At 34.6% G+C, this 25981-nt stretch overlaps 4 protein-coding genes and 1 non-coding gene across 10 annotated transcripts in view; 2 read left to right on the forward strand and 3 right to left on the reverse strand.

The window, feature by feature from the left end:
* Positions 1 to 714: 714 nt before the first annotated feature.
* LOC111472308 (ethylene-responsive transcription factor ERF086-like) lies at positions 715 to 3553 on the reverse strand. The gene has a single exon (XM_023117963.1). The coding sequence runs from the start codon at positions 1930 to 1932 to the stop codon at positions 766 to 768; it is 1167 nt and encodes a 388-aa protein (XP_022973731.1). The 5' UTR covers positions 1933 to 3553; the 3' UTR covers positions 715 to 765.
* Positions 3554 to 10383: 6830 nt separating this feature from the next.
* LOC111472313 (GTP-binding protein OBGC, chloroplastic) lies at positions 10384 to 17653 on the reverse strand. Of its 5 annotated transcripts, XR_002715388.1 has the most exons (9): positions 16509 to 17653; positions 14531 to 14804; positions 13898 to 14186; positions 13643 to 13796; positions 13025 to 13133; positions 12024 to 12157; positions 11664 to 11742; positions 10873 to 10956; positions 10384 to 10666 (listed from the first exon to the last, which is right to left on the reverse strand). XR_002715388.1 is itself a non-coding variant. In XM_023117968.1 (7 exons), exons 1-6 carry the CDS (start codon positions 17609 to 17611, stop codon positions 12065 to 12067), a joined length of 2022 nt encoding a protein of 673 aa, XP_022973736.1. In that variant the 5' UTR covers positions 17612 to 17653; the 3' UTR covers positions 11254 to 11738; positions 12024 to 12064. The 5 variants fall into 5 exon arrangements, 2 of the variants coding, with proteins under 2 accessions (XP_022973736.1, XP_022973734.1); XR_002715389.1 differs by having other exon boundaries at positions 10384 to 10956; positions 11664 to 11738; XR_002715387.1 differs by having other exon boundaries at positions 10384 to 10956.
* A 1477-nt stretch (positions 17654 to 19130) lies between these two features.
* Positions 19131 to 24613, forward strand: LOC111472292 (probable serine/threonine-protein phosphatase 2A regulatory subunit B'' subunit TON2). 2 transcript variants are annotated; one of them, XM_023117946.1, is made up of 13 exons: positions 19131 to 19491; positions 20304 to 20395; positions 20616 to 20678; positions 20779 to 20877; positions 21336 to 21494; positions 21952 to 22023; positions 22137 to 22269; positions 22423 to 22487; positions 22965 to 23040; positions 23251 to 23352; positions 23522 to 23711; positions 24017 to 24303; positions 24460 to 24613. In XM_023117946.1, the coding sequence occupies exons 1-12, from the start codon at positions 19353 to 19355 to the stop codon at positions 24252 to 24254; spliced, it is 1428 nt and encodes a 475-aa protein (XP_022973714.1). In that variant the 5' UTR covers positions 19131 to 19352; the 3' UTR covers positions 24255 to 24303; positions 24460 to 24613. The 2 variants fall into 2 exon arrangements, with proteins under 2 accessions (XP_022973714.1, XP_022973713.1); XM_023117945.1 differs by having other exon boundaries at positions 24017 to 24608.
* LOC111472359 lies at positions 23792 to 23907 on the forward strand. Its single transcript, XR_002715404.1, has one exon. It is a non-coding gene; the product is annotated as a small nucleolar RNA snoR104 (small nucleolar RNA).
* Positions 24614 to 25085: 472 nt separating the features above from the next.
* LOC111472293 (acyl-CoA-binding domain-containing protein 6-like) overlaps positions 25086 to 25981 on the reverse strand; it is a 6127-nt gene continuing 5231 nt past the window's right edge. Inside the window, exons 16-17 of the mRNA XM_023117948.1 lie at positions 25825 to 25884; positions 25086 to 25321 (exon numbers count right to left, since the gene is read on the reverse strand). Coding sequence (XP_022973716.1) covers positions 25241 to 25321; positions 25825 to 25884 — 141 coding nt within the window. The 3' untranslated portion in view covers positions 25086 to 25240. The remainder of the gene's footprint in view (positions 25322 to 25824; positions 25885 to 25981) is intronic.

Here is a 25981-nt window from a genome sequence, read left to right on the forward strand (position 1 = left end):
TATCCCACATCAGCAGTTGGAGAGGAGAATGAAACACCCTTTATAAGGGTGTGAAAACCTCTCCCTAGCAAACACGTTTTTAAGTCTTGAGGAGAAGCCCGAAAGGGAAAGCCCAAAAAGACAATATTTGCTAGTAGTGGGCTTGGGCCGTTACAAAGTCGAACCTCTAATCTTTTTATTGAACATTGACACTTTACCTAATTAAACTATGCTCAAATTGACGACTTTTCTAATGGTAAACCCTAATAGTTGAAAGTATAAAATTTTTGAATTACGTGAATCTTTTCTCAGAGCGTAAAAAATTCATTTTTAAGTTTATACCGTAAAAGATGTCTTAAAAAATTATTTTTGACCCTTTAGGTTAAAAAAAGATTATCTTTTTATACACATGATTGGAAAGAATATACTTCTTCCTTCCAAATCTATTCTTTTAAAAGAATATTCAAGTGATTTTCCTCTCAACAACAGCACTTGAGTAAACTTTCCCTGTTATAAAAACACTTCAAACCAGAGATTGGCTATCTGTCTAAAACAAAAGCATTGTAAGTTTTTGTCTTCATTAACATTACAAAATGACAAAAACAAAAGTGGGGAACAGAGAGAGAGAGAGAGATAAAACAGTAGCTTTGGAGATTAAAACATGAACTTTTTTTTCCATATCACAGTAGGAAATACAAAGCAGCAGAGAAAGTACATGCATGAAAAAAAAATAATAATAATCCTATCTTTTAGCCTCAGATTCACCAACTTCAAACCCATTGCTGCTCAAAGCAATGGATACCCAAAATCAAATGCATCACCAAAAGGAGGAACTGAAGGACAACAAGTAGAAGACTGAGGCAACAAACCACCATAAGAACTGTTCATAAATGGATGAAAAGCTTCCTCTTCAGCCACCATGGCAGAGGAGGATGAGGAAGAAGATGAGCTATTGATTATTGCTGAGAGTTCATCACCATTACTCTCCCAAATTTGCTGTTTTTCCCACACTCCATCATTACAACAATTTGGTTCATTCACAGCAGAGCCATAAGTCATGGCTGAAACATCCAGACCTTCAAAAGGAAGTGTATCAATGGAGTTTGAGCCAAAGAAGCTGAATTTTTGAAGATGATCATTTGATTCAATGGATCTAATGCTGTTCTTGAGCTGGGTTTTGTGGGTAGAATCTGAAGGGGGTTTCAAGCAATTATCAGGTACAATGCAGCTCAAGTAACCAGAGTTGGAATCATTAGAGAAGAAGAAATTGGTGTCATGATCATTAGCAGAAACATGGTGATTTGATGAAGTTTGAGGAATGGAGGGCTGAGATTGAGCTTGATGAAGAACAGGGGAGTGAGTATCAGAATTAGGAAGCAAAGTTTGGACATCAAAAGCAGAGAGAATGGAATGGAAAGTTGAGGTGTCAGAGTAAATGAAGTTGGTTCTTGCTTGAGTACCCTTCATTGACAGGGCTGCCCTGTCATAAGCCAAGGCAGCTTCATGGGCAGTGTCAAAAGTGCCAAGCCAGTGCCTTTCTTTGGTTGTTGGGTCTCTAATTTCAGCAGCATATCTGCCCCATGGCCTTCTTCTGACACCAAGGAACCTTCCTGGTTCAGCTTGTTTTCTTCTGCCTCTTCTCTCTCCTCCAGTTTGAGATATTGGAGAGGAGTTTCTTTGAATTAGAGCAAAACCCATTTGAGATTGAGCAGTTTCATAAATTGGGTAGGCTTTATCAGAGGCTTTGGAGGTAGCCATTAGAACAAAAGGGAAAAACCAGTAGAATATGAAGGGGAAGAACAGTTTGCAGCAGAGATAAAGGGAAGCTTTAGAGGTTTTTTGGGTTTGGGATGAAGGATTGAAGCAGCTCTTGAAGCTCTTTTTAAAGAGTGTGAGTTGGTGAAGGAGAAAAAGGAAAGAAAAAAAGAAGAAAAAGTACATTTTACATATCATTCTATGGAAGACCCTCACTGTTCTTATTCAATCCCTTTAATCACTCTGATATGAAAGAAAAAGGTACAAATCCAGGGATATTGTTTTACAATCTCATCAAATATAATATTTGAAAACGCTATTTACTTTCTTTTCAAGTCCCCATAACAGTTGGAACTATCCCTAAAAGAAGAACAAACAAACAAAGAAGAAGAAAACACACCAATTTGAATATGTTCAATGTTTACATGGCTCAAATAACCCACCAATTTGGACATGTTTGTGCGCAGTTCAAGCCAAACAAAACCAAAGAAAGAAGTTTGGTTTGTTTTTTTGTCTCTGCCCTTCTGTCATTTTAGTCCATATATTTTTTCCCCGTAATGTAACGTGTTGAGGATTGTTGGGAGGGAGAAGAGGTTGATCATGGGTTTATAAGTAAGGAATACATTTTCATTGGTATGAGGTCTTTTGGGGAAACCAAAAGCAAAATCACGAGAGCTTACACTCAAAGTGGGCATTATCATACCATTATGGAGGTTTGTAATTCCTAACATGATATCATAACCATGCCCTTAACTTATTCATGTCAATAGAATCCTCAAATGTCAAACAAGGAAGTTGTGAGTCCGGGATGGTGTAGTAAAAAAGTAACTCAAGTATCGAACAAAGGGTGTACTTTGTTCGAGGGATCTAGAGAAAGGAGTCGAGTCTCAATTAAGGAGAGACTATCATACCATTGTGGAGGTTCATGGTTCCTAACATAACGTTTGCCAAAAAATGCATGTAATAAGGCCAAATGGAGATAACGGGCCAAATCTCTCGCTATGTCAATGGCTTTCTAAGTTGTTTGTACGTGTAAGTACCATATCAGGTCCATTTGGTTTTCACTTAAATCCAAACTAGAATATCTATTAACATTTAAAGTTATTACACAAACCAAAGTAGAAAAGAAAGACACAAAAATGCATTTTGACTAACAAAAGATCAGACAAAAAGTGTTCCTCAGGCTTGTTTGAACACTGTGATTCCCTCCAAAACAGTTCATTTTAATGACCAATGGTGGGTTGAAAAGAGAGAGAGAGAAAAAGATGAAACAAACAAAGACCAAGCTGTAAAAAACTGAAGAGGAAAACTAGGCTAGTTTGGAACAGAATGCCTGTAAAAAGTAGTACAATTTCCCAGCTTAACTTTCTTTGAGACCTTTTATCAAACAGTTGAAGGGCATAACCTTGAATGAAAGAAACATGGGTCAGTTTCTTTTCACTCTGATCTCCAAAAGCAATGATAAAAAAGGCTAGATAGAGTCAAAAAAGGGGCAAGACAAATTAAGTTGAGAAGGAGATTAAACTGCAGCAAAACCAAGAGCAAAAGCAAAAGAAAGGTGCATATGTGGGGCATCTAAAATCAGATATATAATAGCGCAGAGGTTTTTGAATGATACTCAAATTCACATGCTAAAATGGCATTGGGAATAGCATAAACCAATCATAATCCAATTGGGTAAGGCTTGTTGTTCTTGTTTTTAGCAAGGACTCCTCACAATCATGCTTCCACCAATATTAAACATAATGATTGAGGCATATTCTGACTGTAAAAAAACATCTCAACAACAAGACAAATGGCAGAAAGTGGCACATAAATAATATATAATACGATGATGTATCAAACAAATTTCACTAACTCGAAAAACTTCTCTTCTTTTTGGTATAAAAAAGTGTTGATTCTTTTGATTTGTTGTTTGTTCATAGTCATAGAAATGATGGATTCTGTCAATGACTCCCATTGACTGATCCACTAAAATCCCAAACGGACAAACACCCATTTCCCTAAATAGGGATTTCTAGTGACCCATTTGAGCAAATTAGAGAGAAGAGAGAGATTTTGGTGTCTTTTTTTGTTCTTTTGGGAAAGGTTACTTGAAGACAACACCGAAAGTGGAAGAGGGCAATTTTTTTAGGGTTTTGGAGAATGGGAAGCACATGGAGGGGAGGGGAGGGGAGAGGAGGGGGCAGGGGAAGGCGAAGGCGAAGGGGAAATGAAGTGATTTAGATGAGTTTTTGGGCATTTGAACACCACAAAGTTTGGTCAATCCTCTTATGAAAAGGTGTGTGTGACCAAACCAAACGGCAAAGGCCAGGCCACCTACTTCTAAAATGAAACTCAACTCACTTTCTTTTCAACTAAGTAATCATTTGATCTTGAATTTAGTTCATAAAGATTTTAGCCGAGCTCGGTTTGATAACCGTTTTGTAAATATCACTTACTTACTGTATCACGAGAGTATGATATTGTGAGATCCCACATCGGTTGGAGAGAAGAACTAAACAATTTTTATAAGGGTGTGGAAACCTCTCCCTAATAGACACGTTTTAAAATTGTGAGACTGACGGTAATACATAACAGCGAAATTGGACAATATTTGTTAGTGATGAGCTTGTGTTGTTACAAATGATATTAGAGCCAAACATCAAGCAGTGTGTTAGTGCGGACGTTGGCCCACAAGGGAGGGTGGATTGTGAGATCCCACATTGGTGAGGGAGAATAACAAAACTAACAAAACATTTTTTATAAGAGTGTGAAAACCTCTCCCTAACATACACGTTTTAAAACTGTGAGGCTGACAGCGATACGTAACGGGCTAAAGTGGACAATATTTACTAGCGGTGTGCTTTCCCGGTTACAAATGGTATCAGAGCCAGACACCGAATGGTGTGTCAGTGAGGACGGTGGGGAATTGTGAGATCCCACATTAGTTGGAGATGAGACCGAAACATTCCTTATAAAAGTGTGGAATCTTCTCTCTAAGAGATGAGTTTTTAAAACCGTGAGGCTGACGACGATACGAATGGGTCAAAGTGGACAATATTTATTAGCGGTGAGCTTGGGTTGTTACAAACGGTACCAGAGCTTGACATCGAGCGGTGTGTCAATGAGGATTCTGGCTCACAAGGAAGGTGAATTGTGAGATCCCATATTGGTTCAAGAAGAGACTTAAATATTTGTTAAAGGGTGTGGAAGCTTTTCTCTAACATACTCTTTTTAAAATTGTGAGCTTGACGTCGATACGCAATGGACAAAAATGGACAGTATCTACTAGTGGTGGGCTTATGCTATTACGGTTCCATGGTAGTTTTTTATTTTTAAAATTTATTAGATAAATACGACTTATTGAGACAAAGAAATTAGGAAAAAAATGTTTTTTTTTTTCAAGAAAAAACAAAAAACAAAAACCACTTGAAAAAAAAAAACACCTCTCAAGGTAGTGATTTGGTTGAGAGACAAGAATTTTGCACATTGTTCGAAACAGGCAAAGGGCAAACTTGGGATTTTATTATTAATATTTTCGAAGTGGGTCGCCCGGGATTTGGGGAAAAAGATAAACGTGTTTTGACGACAACTTTCTTTTTTCCCCCTAAAAAAAACATCTTTCTATGTTTTTCTAAGTTCCTACTTTATTTATAAACTTACTCCACTTATATAATTAATATCTTCTTTTTATTTTGCACCGAACCAAAATTTTGAATTTCCGACCTCTCCAAAGTTACGTAATATTTTGACTAGTTGAGTTATCCGTGCATTTAGCTTCGACCTATTAGAGAGTTGGAGAGCCACAAACTCAAAGGTCATCTCGGTGTTTGTGCCAAACTTCATCTAAACTTATACCCCCCGTTGAAACTTAAGAGAGTTAGAGACCTGAAGTTCGTTACTTTCGGAGTTCTTCTCCACGTTTGGAGAGAGAGAGAGCTAGAAATCACGAGTTCTTCCCATCCAAACCTCTTCTCGACGTTTGGGCCACAATTTGGCCAAACATCAACTGACTAAAGTTTGTCATTTCCAGGCTTCGTCACGACGTTTTTGTTCGTCTAAGCTTAGACAGAAACCCTAAGCTTGTCTCGACCCTCGAAAATAGGCATATTAAAAATGTAAAAACCAAAATAATATTTAAACCGTAAATAAAACGGTCAATAATATTTAAACCTTTGACCCTCGAAAATAAGTAAAGACCTAACTTTTATACTATGCTTAGATTAACGACTCACTCACTTAACCGTGTGATTAAATTTTTGTAATAAAAATATAATCCAAAGTTTGAATACATGATTAAAAACTTTTTAATATGGTAAGATTTAGTATTAAATCTATAGTTTGAAAGTAGATAGATTAAACATAATTTAATAATAATCACTAAAGGAAAATAATAATAATAATAATAATAATAATAATAATAATTTAATCTAAATTTTTTATATTCCAAGATTGTCCCTTTGTGTTTTAGCCCTTTTCTGGTTCTACTCTTTTTAGCTATTATTTTATTAACAATAATTTGACCCAATAATAATAATAATAATAATAATAATAATTGAAGCACTCTGTCCTTCGTATTGAAGTAATCCATTTTGTAAGATCTATACACCTTAAATGTTTTTAAAATAAAAATTCAAATATATAAAGAATCAAATCCAAATTAATTATACAAAATAAAACGAATAAAATAAGAAAATGACACAAATTGTGGTTCCCACGTTCGTTAGAGAGGGGAGCGAGCAAACCTTAGAAGGGTATAGAAATCTCTCCGTAGTAGACCGTTTTAAAATCGTGAGGCTGTCAGTGATGCATAATGGGTCAAAGAGGACAATATCTACTAGCGTCGAGCATGAGTGATATGCAAGTCCTTGCCCTCTAAAGAGGCTAGACTGTCAGATTCCACGTTGGTTGGAGAGGGGAATGAAACATTTCTTATAAGGATGTGGAAGTCTTTTCATAGTAGATGCGTTTTAAAACGGTGAGTCGATACGTAACTGTTACAAATGATGTTAGAGCCAGACATCGAATAGTGTGCCAAGGAAAACAATGAGACCATAAGAGAGTGGATTGTGAGATCCCACGTTGATGGGAGGGAAAGGAAGGACGGGTAATTTTTAATTTATATTTTTAAATTATTATATGAAATTTGAAAATTGAAAAAAAAAAAAGGGTTTTTTATTTATTTTTATTTAAAAGGTTTAAATGGATAGTGTCTTGGTGGCAGACCAGAGCACTCATGCAGCATGAACAGATGGACTTGAAAGACACAAATTTTGAACATAATTTTGGGCTAATTGGAGCCTTTGGTCAAATGGGGTTTGACCAATAATAATAATAATAATAATAATAATTTTAATTCCATTAACTTTTTTTTTTAATTAAAAAAAAATTGTTAATAATAAATAGGGTTTCAAAGTAAAATGCCCCAAAAGACAACCTTTTTGGGAAGCATGCAAAAACCTTTTGAATTAAAAGCTTCTTCACAAGTGGGTCTCACATTTTAGGAGTTTATTGACCTTCCCATTTTACAAACTTTTTCTTAGGTTTTTATTAGGTCAACGGCTCTCGGGAAGGATTTCGAATTGTCGATCACGTTTAGAATAGTAATTGGTACCTCGTCCACTGAGCTAGACTCGATTTGACTACTTAAGAGAATTTTCTTTATTTTTGTAACAGTCTAAGTTCATCTCTAGCAGGTATTATCTGTTTTAGCCCGCTACGTATCACCGTCAGCCTCATGGTTTTAAAATGAGTTTACTATGGAAGAGTTTCTACACCCGTATAGGGTATGTTTTGTTCCCCTCTCTAACTTATATGGGATCTCACAATACACCCCCTTGGAGGCTAGTATCCTTGTTGGCACATCGCACAGTGACTGACTTTGGTACCATTTGTAACAGCCCAAGTCCACCGTTAGTAGGTATTGTCCGTTCTAGCCCTTTACGTATCGCTGTCAGCTAAATGCGTTTTAAAACTGTGAGGGTGACGACGATATGTAATGGGGTAAAACGGACAATATTTATTAGTTGTGAGCTTAGGTTGTTACAATTCGATAAAAGTACTTCATTCTAATCTACTTTCAAATGCATTTTAATTGATCAAAACACGAGTAAGTGTTCTTACACGTCTCAAAAGCTTAAAGTTCTATAAAAGAAACTAAACAGACGTTAATATTACCCATCATAATTAGCCTAACATCGTAGAGTTTCGCGTAACAACTAAATGTTTTAAGTTAAATAAGTTTGCAAAGATGGAAGAGTCTTAGGTTGACATTGGAAAATGGAGATAAGAAGTAAAAGAATGGGTAGAGATCACGTGCAATATGATGTACTTGAAATTTTTTTGTATAATATATAGAGAGTCAGATGTACGGTGTAGATTAAGTATTAATTAAATACATGTGAAGATGTACGGCGTAGATGATGAGTGATTGAGGAATGTGTTGATAGGATAATTATGAACAACAGTGGAATGAACGGTCAAAGATCGGAAAGGGATTTTATGATTAATTAGATTGGACGGCTAACGGCTAAGTCAAAGTGGCAAGAGGGTGTACCTTGTTGTCCCTATCGTAGGGCGCAAACCACTGGATTTACTCTCTTTGCCATTTAAAGCAAGAATTAGAAAAAGGACCGGTAAATTTTTTTAAAATTTCCATAATCCTCACGGTAACTAATGACGTAAGGTAAAAAAAATAAAAAATTTGTACCAAAAAAGGTAATGTATAATAATAATATATTTTTAAAAAAGCCACGTCGTCACCAAGAAGATGAACTTAAAAATAATAATAAAAAAAAAATCCAAGATTATAAAATAATAACAATTAAATTGGCAAATTATATACTTATATATTAAAAACTAAGTAAATATCAATTGAGAAGATTTCATATAAGTATATAATTTTATTATAACTTTGAAATTTTTATTTTAATTAAATTATAAGTTTATTACCTAAAGTTTAAAATTTTGAAGTTTGTGTGAAATAAGTTATTAGCATTTTGGTTAATTAATTTTTTATTTATGTTTAAATTAAAGCCTAAGAAATACAACATCTCCCAAAGATAATTTCTTTATTTTGTATTTAAAATTCAAGCTAAGATTTTTTTAAAAAAGTAATATAACTCTCTTAAGAAAATATTCGAATTCGAGTCAATATTTAAAAAAATAATAATTTTTTTAGAATATAGCTAAAAGTTTAAATATTTTTTTTGAAGAAATAAAAGAACTAGATAATAAAGCAGGGATTTTTTTTTTTTGTAAAATTAAAAAATAAATACACAAAATAGCAAAATTGATAAATAGAAATTAGAAGTTCACTAAACATAATTTTTTTTAATTAAAAAAAATAAAAATATAAAAATTTAGGAAGTAATTTAATATTCTACAAATTTCTATTAATTATTATTTAACCACTTAACTATATTAATTTTTTTTTCCCTCTTAATTTTGGTAGGTCCCAGACGTTGAATAGATGATGTAACATGGGTTATAAATTAATGATTTAGTAATTCTATAAATATTTTAAGCTCATCATAGCCTACTTAATATCATTATCATCAATTTTCATAATAAAAAAAAAGAAAAGAAAAGAAAAAAACTCATGATATCACCAACATTCTCTTATTTTATTTTTGTAAAGAAAAAACCACCTTTTTTGTTTCTCAAAATTGAAGCAAAGGTAGCAGCCTATGTATTATAATATTGGCTTAGATCTGAACTGTTGGAACAATGATGGCCAATCATTTCCATGTAATTAAAAGTATATATTCAAAATAAATAATATTTATTTTCTCAATTCCAAGAAATGTCACTTATTATTCAAACCTTCATTAATGATGAATAATAACAAATACAGCTTCTTTATTTTTCTTAACTTTAATTAATTTGTTGCTAATTACCTCATAATTTTGTTTTTGACATTTTACTTTTCCTTTTTTTTTGGGAATAAGAGTTGGTGGTTCAATTTATTTGGGGTCTAGAAATATAATTTCCTTAAAAAAAAACTTTTAAAATTTTAAAATTAAGGAATATGTAATTTTCACTTCTCAATTATATTATATATTATTATTATTAACAATATGTATGTTCATATAAATAATACGTAATGAAAAATTTAAAGAATATATCTTATTCATTTATAAAAATATTATAGGTTTGTTAAGAGATTACTTAGATAATTTCTCTTGAATTTTTTTATTTTATTCAAATTTGATGAAAAGAATCATTATTATTATTATTTTGAAACAAATTAAAAAAAAGTTATTTAAAAAACATAGGACCAAATGCGTCACAAACATAAATTCACATTTAACCAACAAGAGACAATATTAAAAGTTGAAAATGACTGTCATTTTCTCTCAATTAAGTGCACCCACTTACAAAATTTCAAAAGATTAATCATCGAGCTAATATTTTACAAGAAATTAGATTCTGCACTAATATTCTCATGCAACAGTCATCTGGTTTTAAACGTGTCACGTTGTTACTTTAAAGTCACATATGCTTTACTAATTGACTCGGATCGACATTATGCCACCGATTTTGATCGTCATTCGACCGCTTTTTTTGACTCGGGTAATGATATTGCTAATAATAATTGCCCAAAAAACTGAAATAATAAAGCTAGATTGTGTTTATTAGGGACAGCCAAGTGTAGAAGACAGAAAGAGACACATTTGAGAGAGTACATTAATCATGAACAATAACATGAACAGAGGAAGATCAGTACTAGGAAGAATCAGAGAAGCATTTATTTATTTATGGGGAAATGGAAAACGAATGACATTCTGAAAAGAATGATAGACAGAGATTTGAATGAGAAAAAAAACACCAAAAAAAAAATCTAATGTAAGAAATTGCAAGATTTTTTTTGCTGCATTTCAGGAGGGGGGTCGGTGGTCTTGCTTTGCTACTGAAGCATTCGTAACAGTCTTTCGTTTTCTTTCAGTTTCTATATCGAGTTGCGAGTCTACTCGTTCGATAATTATTTTTTTATTTTTTTTAAAATGATAGAGAACTAAAGAAGTCACATGTGGTAGAAATTAAAACATAAAAACAAACAATAAAATATATAAAAAGTGAACAACAAAATAAGGCAAGAATTTAAATGCAGAATAAAACGAGAGTTGAAGTATGAATTAAAGTAAACCAACTAACCAGAGAGAGACTGCAAATTAGGGGCAGATCCCAAGTCCCCGTGCGCCCATGCCGAGTGATCTTAGTCCAGTCCAACTAGATCCTCTTTTGATTTCATTCAAAAAGAAGTTAGACAAAAACTCTAAGAAAGTCATATAAATACTTTTCTTCAACCTCAAAAAAGTAAGTAAGCTCTTCCTAATTCATAAAATCTTATGCTAAATTCCCTTCAACTATAACTTAAGCTTCAAATTTTGTAGCGTCGAAGGCATTATCCTACTCAAAATATGGCAACAACAAAACAACAAAACTACAAAACTAAATATTAAAAATGTCGATAACGGTATCATTTCCTTCTTTATCTTGGCAAGCATCAATTTTTATCGACACTCGTGTGAGAGATAAACGAAACAATATAGGTTATAATAATACAAGGGTTATTGAACTTCCAATACAAACACCAATTCATTTTCTAATTTGAGTGCCTATGTTCTTAGATTGTCTATTATGAAGCCTTGCACAAAATAAAAATTAAAAAAAAGAGAGAAAATTGATATATCCTACATAGTTTACACATAGAATATGATGGTTACACAACAAATAATTTCACCAGCACTTTATATCAAAGAACAGCCTAGAACCTTGCAACTGCAACAGTTATGTAACAACACTCTAATTTGACATAAAGTTTACGAAGTCTATGCTGTGTCTATTTATGGTATGTGATCGACTCGACCGCAATTTTCATGAAATATTCGGATCTCCTTTCTACTCATTTAATTTAGCATTTGAGAGTTGGGTGCAAAGGTTACCATAAAATAATGCTGCTCCATTCGGATCTCCTGGATGTGTAAGGCTGTTCATCTGATCCATAGAGAAAATTCATCCTTCCTACCATTAAGCAAAGAACATGATGGTCAAAGCTTCTCAACCGTCATAAATCATAATGGAACTTTTGCGGAACATTTGCAACATGCCATAGAAATAAAGATAGCACCAGAAGAAATTTACTGAAACGTTAATAACCGTAGCTCTAGAGAAGTAACAATGGAACTGGCAATAGCACTGAGCATGAAAATATTACAGGCTTAATCTCAAAATTTAGAGCGAATTTCATAGGTTCCTTAAAACAATATCAATTCAAAGCAAGCAAATTCCAACGATGTACCTACCGTTATCAGCATCAAGCTACCAGTGAGAAAACAAAGGCGAGTTACTTCCACTCTGGCCATTTCACAGAATCTGATCTTTTCTTCATATTAGATGGACCAGAGCTATTGGGTGAATCATGCCAGATCATCTCCATCTGAAGATAAACGAAGCAAAAAAGTTACGGATGTCCAAGTTTTTTTCATCTCAATATCCAGAAATCCCACCAATTAGCTACATTCAAAAGAACAAATAGTAAAGAAAACTCATGCAGTGTGGATGTGATAGATTTCATGTATTTTTCCTACTTTATCTTCTTTATATTAATTTTCTCTTGTAATCAACTATTTTTAATCATTAGGCAGTTGATTAATTTCTTCAGGCATGTTAGCTTTCATTTCTGTCACCAAAAACATAGCTAGAGAGTTTCTAAGATACAATTGGAAATGCAAGTGATCTATGTAGCTGTAGCATATGGTATATAACTAGCATGTGGTGTAAAGAGGATGCGAACCTAAATCCTTTACCTTGAACATCATTCATCAGTTGTGGCATAAATCTTAAGACAAGCAATTGTGTACATTTGTTCCTTGATTTTTGGAGTCATAAGCTACCCTCAAATTTATATAACCACATTTGGACAACTGTTTATTTAAATGATGAATACAGAAGATAAAGTTATTGAGTTGTTAATTGCTTGATATTGATGTTTTAGAAAGATGATTGAACCATCAAAATCTCAACAATAGAAGCTTATTTGTAATTTAGCGAGAGAGAGACTACATAACATTTTTAGAGCAAAACGAAGAAGATTGAAGGTTATTGACTTTCTGCTTTAGGTCATGTACTCACTAAAATTGTCTGTACTTTTGCATGATCTTTGGTATGTATTTCATGCATGCAACTATGTGAGTTTTGTGCAGCATTGCTATGAACTAATGACAAAAGTGCTAGGCTGAGCCAATTAAATTAAAAAATAAAAAACGAAGTAACATCTAGCAATAAAATGAAGCATGAAATATACCTCTGCAACAAATACTGTGTCACCCTCCTTGATGCCAAGTTTTCTGAGAGACTTGTTGACACCACATGCCTCCATGACATGTTGGAACCTTCTTTCGGACTCCATGTAACTATTGCACGAAGCACATTAAGTTCAATGACATAAACCGAAAAGGAGAATAGAAATGAAAAGGAGGATAAGAGGAAGTGTAGAAATTGATCCATGATTTAACAGCCTAGCAACATTTTAACTCGAAAGAAAGTCAAAACAACATCTTCGGAGAGCTCTCTCCAGAAGAAAAGAAAGGGACTTTTTAATTAGATATTTTTTCTCTATAGCAAAGTAATTAAAAAGAAAGAGGGGCTATCGATTCTAATAAAAAAAGGGTAGAGGAGCTTCTTGTGTGCAATTTTCAACTTTACCGGAAAGCACTATAAAACATCTTTTAAACATACTTTTTTTCCCCTCCTTTTTCCAAAATCTGCTGGAAGGATATGCCATTAGTAGGATCCAGCTTACTTTTGTTCCTTAATAAAACTCGGTTAATGTAAAAACTCTTACTCTTAGTTGCATGGTAGGAAGCGATGGAAACTTAAACCTATCTATTGATACCGAAATCATGAGTAAAGATTAACTTACCGCCAATTTGTCATCTGAACAAATCGTTGTAAACCAGATCCAACTACATGCCAGGAACCGCTATCACGAACAATTTCAAAGTCATCAATAGAAGCACTACGTTGCTTGTGTATTCTATCTGCCACATGGTCCAGATTCTCTGGTATTTTCCCACCTAAAATGGACAGAGTTCGTTAACACAACTTATTCATTGTGAATAAACAATCAAAGATTTATATAATAGAGGAAAATTCTGGGAACAATAAGTTATATGACCTTGAAATTCCCTGGCTTCTTTAGTTTCCCTTAGTAGCTGATATGCAGCACTAATGACTTCATGAGTGCCCTCTCTTTTTACGGCACTCATACAAAAAGTTTCAATCCCACGAGCTTGTAGCTTTTCCTTGAATGCTGGCCAGTTTTCGTAAGCTTCAGGAAGATCCATTTTATTATAGGCAACAAGATAGGGTTTTTCAGCTAGTTCGGGGCTAAAGAGCTCCAACTCCAAACGAACAGCATCAAATTCATATTCAGGTTGTGGTCCTGACCCATCGACCACATGCACCTATAACTCCACAAGGGAAAATAAAGATTCTTGAGCCTTCCATGGATTACGATGCCAACAAATGTTGAAGAAAAAATAAAAATGGAAAAAGAGATTGCAGTTTTATTTTCCATAAAACACAGTAGAAGAGGTATTTATGACATTTCGCATCATTCCAATAGATCAAGGGATTATTTTGAAGTAATATTATAATGTACAAAGCCTTGGAGAAGGTAAATTTATCATTTAGCTTCATATACAAATGCGAATAGATATCCCCATTTAAGAACAGGACTTTTATGATTAATCAGCACTCACCAAAAGGATTATAAATCAAGTGTAAACTATAGGATATGAAATTGTACCAGTGAAGAACACCTTTCAGTGTGACGTAGAAACTCATGGCCTAAGCCAAACCCCTCGTGTGCGCCTTCAAGTAATCCTGGAAGATCTGCTACCACCATAGTTGAGTCATAGTCAAAAGAAACAACACCCAAGTTTGGGAGTAGGGTAGTAAAAGGGTAATTTGCTATGGCTGGCTGTGCAGCACTTATCACGCTCAAAAGTGTGCTTTTCCCTGCATTTGGTGCCCCGACGATTCCAACGTCTGCAACAAGCTTTAGCTCCAACTCCAACCACCTGAAGAAAATAATTAGTACTCCTATCCAAATAATCATCCATTCATAAGACAACAATAAGTTGTTTTTCTATAAGAAAACTACTTTCATTAAGCCATGGGAAATAGTTTTTAACGAGTTCCTAGAACTGCCTGTCCCCACCTCATCTCAATCCTATCCCTTAGAATGGCATCACCCATTTTGCTCAATGATCTTGCGTCGTCTCACACTGAGGGAAAATGGCATGTCCATTCGGGGCAAAAACATTGAATATTATAGAACCAAAATACCCAAAACCCCGAACTACATCCTCACAAGGTTTAGGCACTAGCTCCCACCAAACTAATAAGAGCTAACACCCTCCACCCCATCTCCCATAGAATCCCACATTATTATTTCAATTTAGCACAAACGGGGAAAAGGATCTTTAAAGATGGAAAGGAAGTGAAGTGTAATACAACTCCAAGTAGACATGACTAAAGTCAGTATGCCACTTAAGGGAACAATAAAATAAAATAAATAAATAAAGCTCTTCATTAAGCAAGCTTAAGTATTTTTTTTCTCAATCAGATCTCAAAACGGGAATTGAAAAAAGGTCATAAGGAACCCTTCTTTCCCACCATCAAGCCTTCGACTAAACCACTCTCCGCACCCCTGGACAATGTCTTCCATCGACAAGAAAATCTCAACTCAAGTGATTGTAAGCTATGTAGAAAAAAAAATCTTTCTTCTACAAAACTTCATCAACAAAATCTCAACTCAATGATCCTCAAACTTTTCGACGTTTTATTGCAAAAAGAATTTTTTTTATTGATAATTAATATTGATTTTAAATTCCGTAGGTTCCTAATGAACTATATACTGTGTCAATGAGATCCTCATCCATAGTTTTTCTTAAAGCCACAGAGCTACCCAATTAGAAGAAATAGTATGAGCTAATACCTTCCTCATTCTATCTGCCAAAGCCTTAGCATTGATGTGGTAGAGATTTCTCAAAAGATTAGTTGGCTAGGAAGAAGACAAATGTAGGTCTCCCTCATATTCACATTGATTATACCACTTTGAAAAGACTCATTAGCCACCTCTAATAAATTGAAAAGACTCATTAGACCTCTAATAAATTGGGCTGGAGCTTAGTAATTTCTCAATCACCCAAATATAGGTCAAGGGGAACCATTAGGATGTGACACCTTGAAACTTTGTAAACTAAACACAGCCCTTAATCTCCTAAGAATGAAAAGCCTCTTCAAACTTTCCCTCTAAGGATTCGAATCTAGTCCCTCGACAAATAGCTTACAAACTTAGGAATGAGCATAGAAGGGAGAGGATAAGATGACCATCTTTTCCCTCTCCTTGTCCCCAGTAGTCACGCTATCATTATCATCAGCAAAAGAGAATCAAATATCCTGAAATTGAAAAAATTATGAAAGAAACACGTGTAGCTATCCCTTCTTTCATCCACATGACTCTTAATTTCATTCTCAGCTAGCAAGACCATTATAAGAGTACAATCAACTTAACTATCCTCATTGCTTGAAAAGAAGAAGAATGTCCTCACACGGGCAGTCTCCAAGCACAAAGGAGGAAGCATTTGAACAAACGACCATTACTATAAATGGTGCAAAACAATTAAGAATATGCGTGCTCGTGTGGTGAGAGACACAACAAGAGCATTAGGTACCATTTTCAAAAAATCATACAAAAAAGGAAGAAAATAAAAACTCACATTTCTGAACCCTCTTCTCCATTCTCTGAAATCTTCGGAACCTTATTTGACCCGGATTTGAATGATGCATTGCCTCTTCCACCTCTTCCACCGCGCAGCAACAGAGCCCGCTGCCCCGGATGTAACAATTCCAACAGAATCTCCTGGCTAAATGCGTCTCTTATCACTGTTCCAGGGGCCACTTTCACCACCACATCCTCACCCTTCGCCCCGTTTTGCATTCTCCCCTGCCCATGACTACCCCTTCCTGCACGAAAATGTATACCATTTCGAAATGGCAATAGCGAATTCATCGACGCATCAACTTCAACATACACATTCCCACCTCTCCCTCCATCTCCTCCTGAAGGGCCACCCAGCGGCACATACTTCTCGCGCCGAAATGCCACAACGCCATTGCCACCATCTCCAGCTTTCACATAGATTTTCGCTCGATCAAAGCACCGCATTACTGCTGGCAGCCCCTTTTCCTTCACATCTTCTTCGCCAGCTTCATAAGCACCATCATAATAGGTTTCCACTTCATCAGTATCAACAAATCTCCCCTTCCTAAATGCCAAAACCTTCTCTCCTTCCTCATCTAACTCTTCCTCTTCCTCTTCCTCTTCCTCTTCCTCTTCCTCTTCCACTTCACTATCATCGCCATACTCCTCCATTTCAGAGTCATATTCCCCCTCAAACACTTCAAACTTCCCATAGCCATTCCCAAAAGCCAAATTCCCATCCAATCCTCCTTCCTCTTTTTCCTCCCTCTCTTCGAAGTTCAAAGAATCCAAATCATTTTCCTCCTCAATTATCGCAACATCCGAATCCAAAAGCTTCACCTCGGACGAAACCTTCGAAGAAGAAGAAGAAGAAGAAGAATCAAAAGACGGGGAATCAAAGCTAAGAAGAGCGAAGTCTTCCCTGGGAGGGAGGCGGGTGTAGGTAGTGGCTTCAACGCCAATGGAAGATAACTCCTTCGAATTGGTTCTTATCTTAACGCTATTACGATCAAGCTTGTCGTTCCCTCGAAGCTTCTTGGGCGACTGTATTCTTCTAGGGTTTCGAATTCTGGGCCGTGCAAGAGCTTGCGGAGCAAAGCAAATTGAAATGGCGGCCATTTCCAAATCCGATGAAGCGGCAAATTTGCAGTGCAACTCCAAGTTCGCGGGGTTTGAGATGCGGTTACGAAAGGGGTTTTTACAGCCATTCAATTTTCGACACGTGTCCATACACTTGAACGTCATCTTAATAACCCAATCTTCACTAACAGCCATTCAATTTTCGACACGTGTCCATACACTTGAACGTCATCTTAATAACCCAATCTTCACTACTACGACGTCGTTTTAAACCAATGACTGTGCTGATGGTTTTGCATTTCGGCCCTCGAATTCTTGAAATTTATATTTTGGGTAGGTAATTCTTTTTATTATTATTTATTTAACATTAAAAATATTGTCTTTATATGAGTTTTATTTAATTTCGGTCCATATACTTTAATATAGCTTAAAATTGGTTTAATTTAATGTTATTTTTGAAAAATAGTCTATATCCACTATTATAGTGAATATCTTTTATTTCGTAAAATTAATATTATTATTCAATCAAATTAATTAAAAATAATAATTTTGAATTTACAGTTTGGACTAATTTTAAATTTTATTGAAAAATATTTATACTACATTATTAGACTTGAGCGGTTGATACGACACGAATTAAGTATATTTTTATTACTATTTTTTAATGTAAATTTGAGAGTTAAAATAAAACCTATAGCATAAATTGAGAGTTTGTAATATATATTATTTATGTATTATTATTATTATTNACAGCCATTCAATTTTCGACACGTGTCCATACACTTGAACGTCATCTTAATAACCCAATCTTCACTACTACGACGTCGTTTTAAACCAATGACTGTGCTGATGGTTTTGCATTTCGGCCCTCGAATTCTTGAAATTTATATTTTGGGTAGGTAATTCTTTTTATTATTATTTATTTAACATTAAAAATATTGTCTTTATATGAGTTTTATTTAATTTCGGTCCATATACTTTAATATAGCTTAAAATTGGTTTAATTTAATGTTATTTTTTAAAAATAGTCTATATCCACTATTATAGTGAATATCTTTTATTTCGTAAAATTAATATTATTATTCAATCAAGTTAATTAAAAATAATAATTTTGAATTTACAGACTAATTTTAAATTTTATTGAAAAATATTTATACTACATTATTAGACTTGAGCTGTTGATACGACACGAATTAAGTATATTTTTATTACTATTTTTTAATGTAAATTTGAGAGTTAAAATAAAACCTATAGCATAAATTGAGAGTTTGTAATATATATTATTTATGTATTATTATTATTATTAAAATAAAACCTATAGCATAAATTGAGAGTTTGTAATATATATTATTTATGTATTATTATTATTATTTATAATTCAAACAATAAATAGCTGGCTCGTGACAAAAGCTAGAAAAAGACAAAAAGAAAGAGGCCAAATTTTGGAATATTGAAATTTAGTGGCCAATTGTGTTAATTTTGAAAGAATAGCGAGGTTAAATTGAAAACAATTTAACAACGAGGCCCTGGGGTTGATAATTGTCATAGATTTAGAGAGATCTCCCAAGTGGCGAGTAAATTAACAGAAACAAAATCATCACCGAGTTCATTCAATCGTGAACCACCTTCGACCAACCTGCGTGCGGCTCGATCGGAGCTAGGGTTTTTTCACTCGAGCTTCTCCGGCGGCTGAGAGGCGTCTTGAATCGGACAATTGAAGTCGCATTCCAAATTGGAGTTGTTTGCGTAGCTTGAGAGCACCGGTGGTTATTGCTCAACTATGTATAGTGGTTCCAGTGACGGCGAAGGCCATGAGGCCCCGCAACGGAAGGTACCTCCAGCTTCGTCTATGCTGTGGGTGAGGAACCTCAGGAGATTCATCGGAACCGGTACCGGGCTGGGATCTGAAGCTTTGATGGGTTCGTGTTTCCCCCATATTTCTTGTTCTTCTTGCTTTCAGTTAGTGTTCGTTTGTTTTACGGAAATTTTCTCTGATTTGGTTGATTTTCCTGAACTATGGCTGCAACGAAACTTAATTGTGCTGAAAGAAAATAGGAAGTTGTTTCAATTCTTTGAATCTGTAACTTTTTGTTGTAAAATGTGGAGTATTCAGTATTTAGGAACAAACGATACAATCCAGTGCTCAGTTTATCTTAAGAGGCATAAAAATATGAACGGATCAATCCCTGCAATGGCTATTTCTAGTCGATCTGGGTTCTTGAAAATTGAATTAATTCAAAAAAAATCAGGAAATGCATGGCTCCTAAATTGTATGCATCTTTTGTTAGAGCCACTGAAGAAAATTGATCAAAGGTGAATGTATGCTACTTGATGAACCCTTTAATCTACTTTTGGAACCCTAATCTTCTACTTTGGCCCTTTTAAGCATGCATGTCCATATGCACATGTTCTTGCTGCTTTAGGAATTCATCGAGTAGAGTTGGAGACTCTTGATAATTATCCTTCCTCTTGGATCTATTTTATTTTAGAATTTAAAAAAAAAAAAAAAAATTGGCTAGGGTTCGTCAAGGAAATTCTGATTATGATCTAGCAATTAGCAATTCCTTCCCCCTCTATATACATTTAAATGATAAGTTCTGTTTTTTTCCCTCCTACTCTTACCGCTGTTACACCTTGATCAACTGTGTATCTGAAAAACTATTGTTGATGTTAGAAGAAGTATGACAGTGAAATTGGGAACCTAATTTCTTTTCCCCCCTCTTTTTTGTAGAGCTTGAGACAAAAAAAATTCTACTTGATATTTTCAAAGAGAAGCAACGGAAAACTGCTGAAGCTGGTACAATCCCAAGTTTTTACAAGAAGGCATGTGTAATTATAGTTTACATGTATTAAGAGTAAACTCGGCTGCATAGTTAGTCCTTTGATTTTAAATTGAAAAAGAGATGCTCTATCATGTCCTAATGTATTGTTGACATCATGATAGAAGAGATGCAAGTTTGCAGACTGAAGATATACTAACCCAGAGCTTGGCTGTGCCATTTATTTTTATTTGTTTCATTGAATTGTGTTTTCTCTTCTTTAGAAACCTGAGGAGGGATCCATCAGCCACAGGGTTCAGAGACTTGCCAAGTATCGGTTCCTAAAGGTATAATTACCCTTATCCATTTGCACGACGGATGTTCCATAGATTTATCTGTTTGAGCACAAATATTGAGTTTTCTGCACCACACATTTTTGATGTGCAGAAACAATCGGATCTTCTGTTAAATGCTGATGACCTAGATGCAATGTGGGTTTGCCTGAGGGAAAACTGTGTAATTGATGATGCAACTGGTGCAGAAAAGGTAATATATTTCTGGCTTGATATTTTCGGCAACATGCCACATAAGCTTACATCTTCTATATTCCTTGAGCTGAAGTTCATATAGCAACTTGCATATCGCTTAGGATTGCTATTGGAAACTTTTCCAGACATGACTGCATAGGTTAATATATTAGCAACGTTTCTGGAGGAAAAGTGTACATGTACAATAGTATTAGCTTGCTTAGCAGCCTAAGATTGTGAGTGTTCTGAAAGGATTGTTTATTTCATTTTAAAGTGCATATTTTTTGTTTCTGGAAAACGTTAATTTAATGGTTCAAGGCAACAATTGTACATGGTAATTAACATCCTGTGATTACGATTGTCTGTCCTTGTAACTGTAATTTACCTCTGGTTATTTTGTTTGAGCTCTTGTGACTGCAGCATATTTTTCTAGATCTGTAGTAATGCTTACATGTTCTCTTGTTTTTCATTCCTTAGATGAACTACGAAGATTTTTGCCACATTGCTTCCGTATGTGCTGAGCAAATAGGACCTAAATGCCGACGATTTTTCAGTCCCTCTAATTTCATGAAGTTTGAGAAAGATGAGTCTGGAAGAATTGCAATCCTTCCCTTCTATCTATATGTGATGAGAACGGTGAGTTTAGACACTAAGGATTAACGGTATTCTTCCATATCAATGTATGAGGAAGTATAAATGATGGAATAATCTGCACTTAGAAGTCAATAGTTGTCGTGCTTTTTTTTTTAGTTTCTTGCCAATTGAGGGTTTGGAACCCAAAATGTGGGCATTATGGCAATTAGTCTTGGCCAATTGAACGGCCTTATAGGACTTTGTTGGAGTTATTAAGATTCGTAATATTCTTTTAGCATTCCATTGCATCATTCAAAGGTTGCATACTCTATATATGAACTATGAAGCATTCCAAGGGAGTGAAACTTCAATGTCTATTTATTTATAGAAAAGGCTCTTATTTATTTATATTTATTTTATTTTATTTTTATGAAGTGATAGAGAAAAGTCTGTTGAGATGTTTGGAGGATTTTTATTCTTCCATGTCAATTTGATATGGGATTTTCTCTTTATTCTTCAGGTTTCTCTTACTCAAGCGAGAATTGATATGAGTGAACTTGATGAGGATTCTGATGGTTTCCTTCAACCTCACGTATGATCCTTCTGCATATTTTGTGTTCAAAGACTGGATATACGAGAATTTTATCTTGTTCCTGTGGCAACTTGCGTAACCACATTAATGAATGTTCTATTATCTTTCTGTAGGAAATGGAGGGCTATATAAGAGGTCTTATTCCAAATTTGGCTCAACTACGAGATATTCCTGCATCTTTTGTGCAAACATATTGTCGTATAGCTGCTCGCAAATTCTTCTTCTTTTGTGATCCTGCAAGAAGAGGTTTGCCTACGGTCTTGAATTGTGTTAGAAATATGTTATCTTGATTTTTCATAATTCCTTTGTTTAATTTTGTATTTGAACCTTTCAATATATATTTTTTATGGTAACATACTTGGATTAATGTGTCTTAAATTTCATTGTTAATTTTTGTAGGAAAAGCTTGCATAAAGAAGGTGCTGCTCAGCAATTGTCTGCAGGAATTAATGGAACTGCACCAGGTAGATCATGCATCAATATGCTCAAGGTTAATGTTATCAAACACCGAATTGGCTTTGGGTGTGAACTTATGGCTATACTCAAAGCAAACCTAAACTTAATGATCAAATTCTTAATAATATTGTGAGAATCTAAAAGATTCTAGTTTCCTGATAAAAGAGATTCATATTTTAATAATATGACTTGTATTATCGAAATTAAATGAAAAAAATCAAAATAAAACTAAGTGCAGTGAGCTATGAATCACATTTTACCAGAGTGCTTTTTAAGTAATACTTTTACTTCAATTTGAAAACATTCCCAAACACCTCTCAAGTTTTTAAAGACTAAGAAAGTATGAGAATAATTAAAGAACTTCTATCCATAGTGATAATACTAACAGAAATAACGAAATAGTTTGTGCACTTTGACCCAAGAAAAGACTGTTTACTGAATTACATATGGCATATTATTGTTTTAGTATATTATCTCTTTTATAGGAAACTGAGGAAGAAGTTACTGATACTGAACAAGCAGAGAACTGGTTCTCCCTAACATCTGCTCAACGCATTTGTGGTGAGTTACATTCATCTTACTTGGAGATTCATCCAGTGTTATTTCCTTTATCTTTGTGCTAATTCATTGTTTGAAGGGTTGGTTATTTTTGTTTGTTTATTTCAAGTCCTTGTAGTACTTTGCCTAGGTTCTAGTTTTTTGGGTGCATGTAACAACTGTGGAAAGGTGTTTATTCTCTTAGTTGGCTGACCGTGTACTTTATTCCTACAGACATGTTTCTGGCTCTTGATAAAGATATGAATGGAACATTAAGCAAGCAGGAGCTACGAGAATATGCTGATGGTACTTTGACTGAAATTTTCATTGAAAGAGGTTTGTCTTATTCATTCTATGAAACTCATCATTCACCATCCATCAATGAATGGTTTTTTAATTATCTTAGGAAAACATGTTTCGCATGCTTATGGTCATGCATATCTTCTCTTAGTTTTTGAAATGCTAATTGTCTATCCATCACTTGCTAATTATTTGCTTTCTTTAGTATTTGATGAGCATGTTCGTCGGAGCAAGGGTGGAGGGAACACAAGGGAGATGGACTTTGATAGTTTTCTGGACTTTGTTCTTGCCCTCGAAAATAAAGACACTCCGGAAGGGTTGACATATTTGTTTCGGTGTCTTGATCTTCAAGGGAGGGGTTACCTTACAACAGTAGATATTCATACTCTTTTCAGGTGAAGTCAATCTATCCAGTTTCTGTTCAAATCTAATCAACTAAGTTCATAATCAAATGAAAATGAAGGAAGTAAAAGAAGGGGAGCATCTAAAAGCAGGATGCTACCTGATACAATCTTCCTACATAGTACATCTGTATTTTCCTGCTTATAGAATCGAGCACATTCTACAAGCCTCAAAATACCAGAGACATAAATTACACATGCATCTCAATGATTATTATTTTATTTGTACGAAGAACTCTCAGTAGTTATACCGAGCAATTGCTTTAGCCAGGTGATAATTGCTTTTTTCTATGATACAGAGACGTGCATCAGAAATGGATAGAGGGTGGGAACTATGAGTTGTGCATAGAAGATGTAAGAGATGAGATATGGGACATGGTTAAGCCAGGCGATCCTCTAAAAATTACTTCGAACGATCTACTCAACTGCAAGCAAGGAGGCACGGTTGCAAGCATGCTAATTGATGTGCGCGGTTTCTGGGCTCATGATAACAGAGAAAACCTTCTCCAGGAAGAAGAAGAACCAGAAGAAGAATGAAACGACTAAAAAGCCTTCCTCTCTGCTAACCTGGAAATAGCCTCTTAAGGTTTGGAATTTGCAACATAAAATCAAGTCAAGTCAAGATCCCGTTCGAACTTCTTTGTAAAGTAGATAACTGCTTTAATGTACTACTTATCATGTTTGAGGTACGTACATATTGCTAAATTTTAACATGCTGTTCTGATTCTGAATGTTTTTATAGTTCTACCTAGAGATGTGAACTCAGCCAAAATATTTGGTGTAAATCAATGTATACGGCACAACAGAGCCACCATGGAGAAACACCGAGGATTATTATTGTAAAAGGCCTTTGGAAGCAAGATGGTGATTTTACCTCTATGCTGACTTTCTGTTGACACCGTTGGATTTGCCAACCTACTATGACGCAACGACTAAGGGACTCGTTAGGCTGCGAGTTATCGATGTTGTATCTCATAAGGGATTTTTTAAAATTCAAGTCTAGGGTCGTTACCGTTTGATGAAACTATAGATTAAAACTAAAATTTATACAACTGGTTGAAAAACTTTATAATTTTTCTTAAGCATTTTATTTCCTTTTTATATATGCATTATTAAATAATGAGTTTCTAGAAACAATAAATCTCTGTTGATAATAACAGTAAAAGGCTTACTTCTCTTTTTACAATTAGAAGTGGAGGGTCTCTAAATAGTTAGAACTTACTTCTCTTTTTACAATTTTAATCATATACAAGGCTTTAACCTTGAACAATCTTTAAGCCCATTGGCCGGAAGTTGTAGAGGAATATTTCGCTTCCAAAATCTACATTCAAAAAGAGGCTACTGATTTCTAAATGGATTCATTACTGCTGCCTCAAGAGGGGGGAAACGGATTCCTACAAGCTCTGATTTCAGAATGTTACTACATCCCTAACAAAAATCTCACCATCTAGAATTGGAATCATCTAAATTTACAGAAGCCTACCATGATCTTCTTGGAGATTCAGATCGTTAAAATTTCATTCCTACATATGGAACGGTTTCCTCGGCGTCGGTGCTCGGTTCTCCATGGACTGCAATCTTTGCTTTAGATGAAATACTTCAACCTAGTATAATTTATTTGGTGACAGAAGAAGGTAAATGTTATGATGCAATATAACCATAAGCTTAAGATTGGAACAGAACAAAAAATGCACGATGAATGTACTCATTAAAACACCAACAGTGAGCTGACACTGACAATAAGGGATGATAGAAGTTTGAGGAGTTTATAAGATTTAGATACCCTAGTAGTCCTAGCCAAAATGGAAGATACAAGACATTTTTATGAAGTAATTCATGCAGGGTGGTTAAACACGAAACCTATCAATGGACTATGTTCACAATAACGAAATTCAAGGGGAGAGAGAGCAGATACAGCTTTAGGATTAGATATCCTAGTAGTCCCAGCCATAAACTATAGCTACAAAGACGTTTTAACATATTAGCCCATGCAATGCGCTTGCTAACATTCTAAGTAATCTGTCAGAGGATTATATTGACAAGAATGAAACTCAAAAGGGAGAAGGAAAGAGATAGAGCTGTTCCTGCTTTGTGGTTAGTCGAGTACCTGAAGTTGGAAAGCCCTGGCCCTTTCTCCAGCAAGGACTCCTCTAGTAGAATGAAGCTCCTACAAAAAAAAAAAAAAAAAAAAAAAAAAAAAAAAAAAAAAAAAAAAAAAAAAAAAAAAAAAAAAAAAAAAAAAAAAAAAAAAAAAAAAAAAAAAA

This window comes from Cucurbita maxima, unplaced genomic scaffold (genome assembly GCF_002738345.1).
Source record: "Cucurbita maxima cultivar Rimu unplaced genomic scaffold, Cmax_1.0 Cma_Scf00069, whole genome shotgun sequence".
NCBI lineage: Eukaryota > Viridiplantae > Streptophyta > Magnoliopsida > Cucurbitales > Cucurbitaceae > Cucurbita > Cucurbita maxima.

Bases quoted from the DNA above. Each gene is read 5' to 3' on its own strand.
- LOC111472308 (XM_023117963.1), bottom strand. From the start codon at position 1,932: ATGATATGTAAAATGTACTTTTTCTTCTTTTTTTCTTTCCTTTTTCTC.
- LOC111472313 (XM_023117968.1), bottom strand. From the start codon at position 17,611: ATGGCCGCCATTTCAATTTGCTTTGCTCCGCAAGCTCTTGCACGGCCC. The intron at 14,187-14,530 runs GTACAATTTCAT...GTGGAGTTATAG, and splicing joins CTGAAAGGTGTTCTTCACTG to GTGCATGTGGTCGATGGGTC. The intron at 12,158-13,024 runs GTATATTTCATG...GTTTATCTTCAG, and splicing joins ACACAGTATTTGTTGCAGAG to ATGGAGATGATCTGGCATGA.
- LOC111472292 (XM_023117946.1), top strand. From the start codon at position 19,353: ATGTATAGTGGTTCCAGTGACGGCGAAGGCCATGAGGCCCCGCAACGG. The intron at 20,396-20,615 runs GCATGTGTAATT...TCTCTTCTTTAG, and splicing joins TCCCAAGTTTTTACAAGAAG to AAACCTGAGGAGGGATCCAT. The intron at 20,878-21,335 runs GTAATATATTTC...TTCATTCCTTAG, and splicing joins ATGCAACTGGTGCAGAAAAG to ATGAACTACGAAGATTTTTG.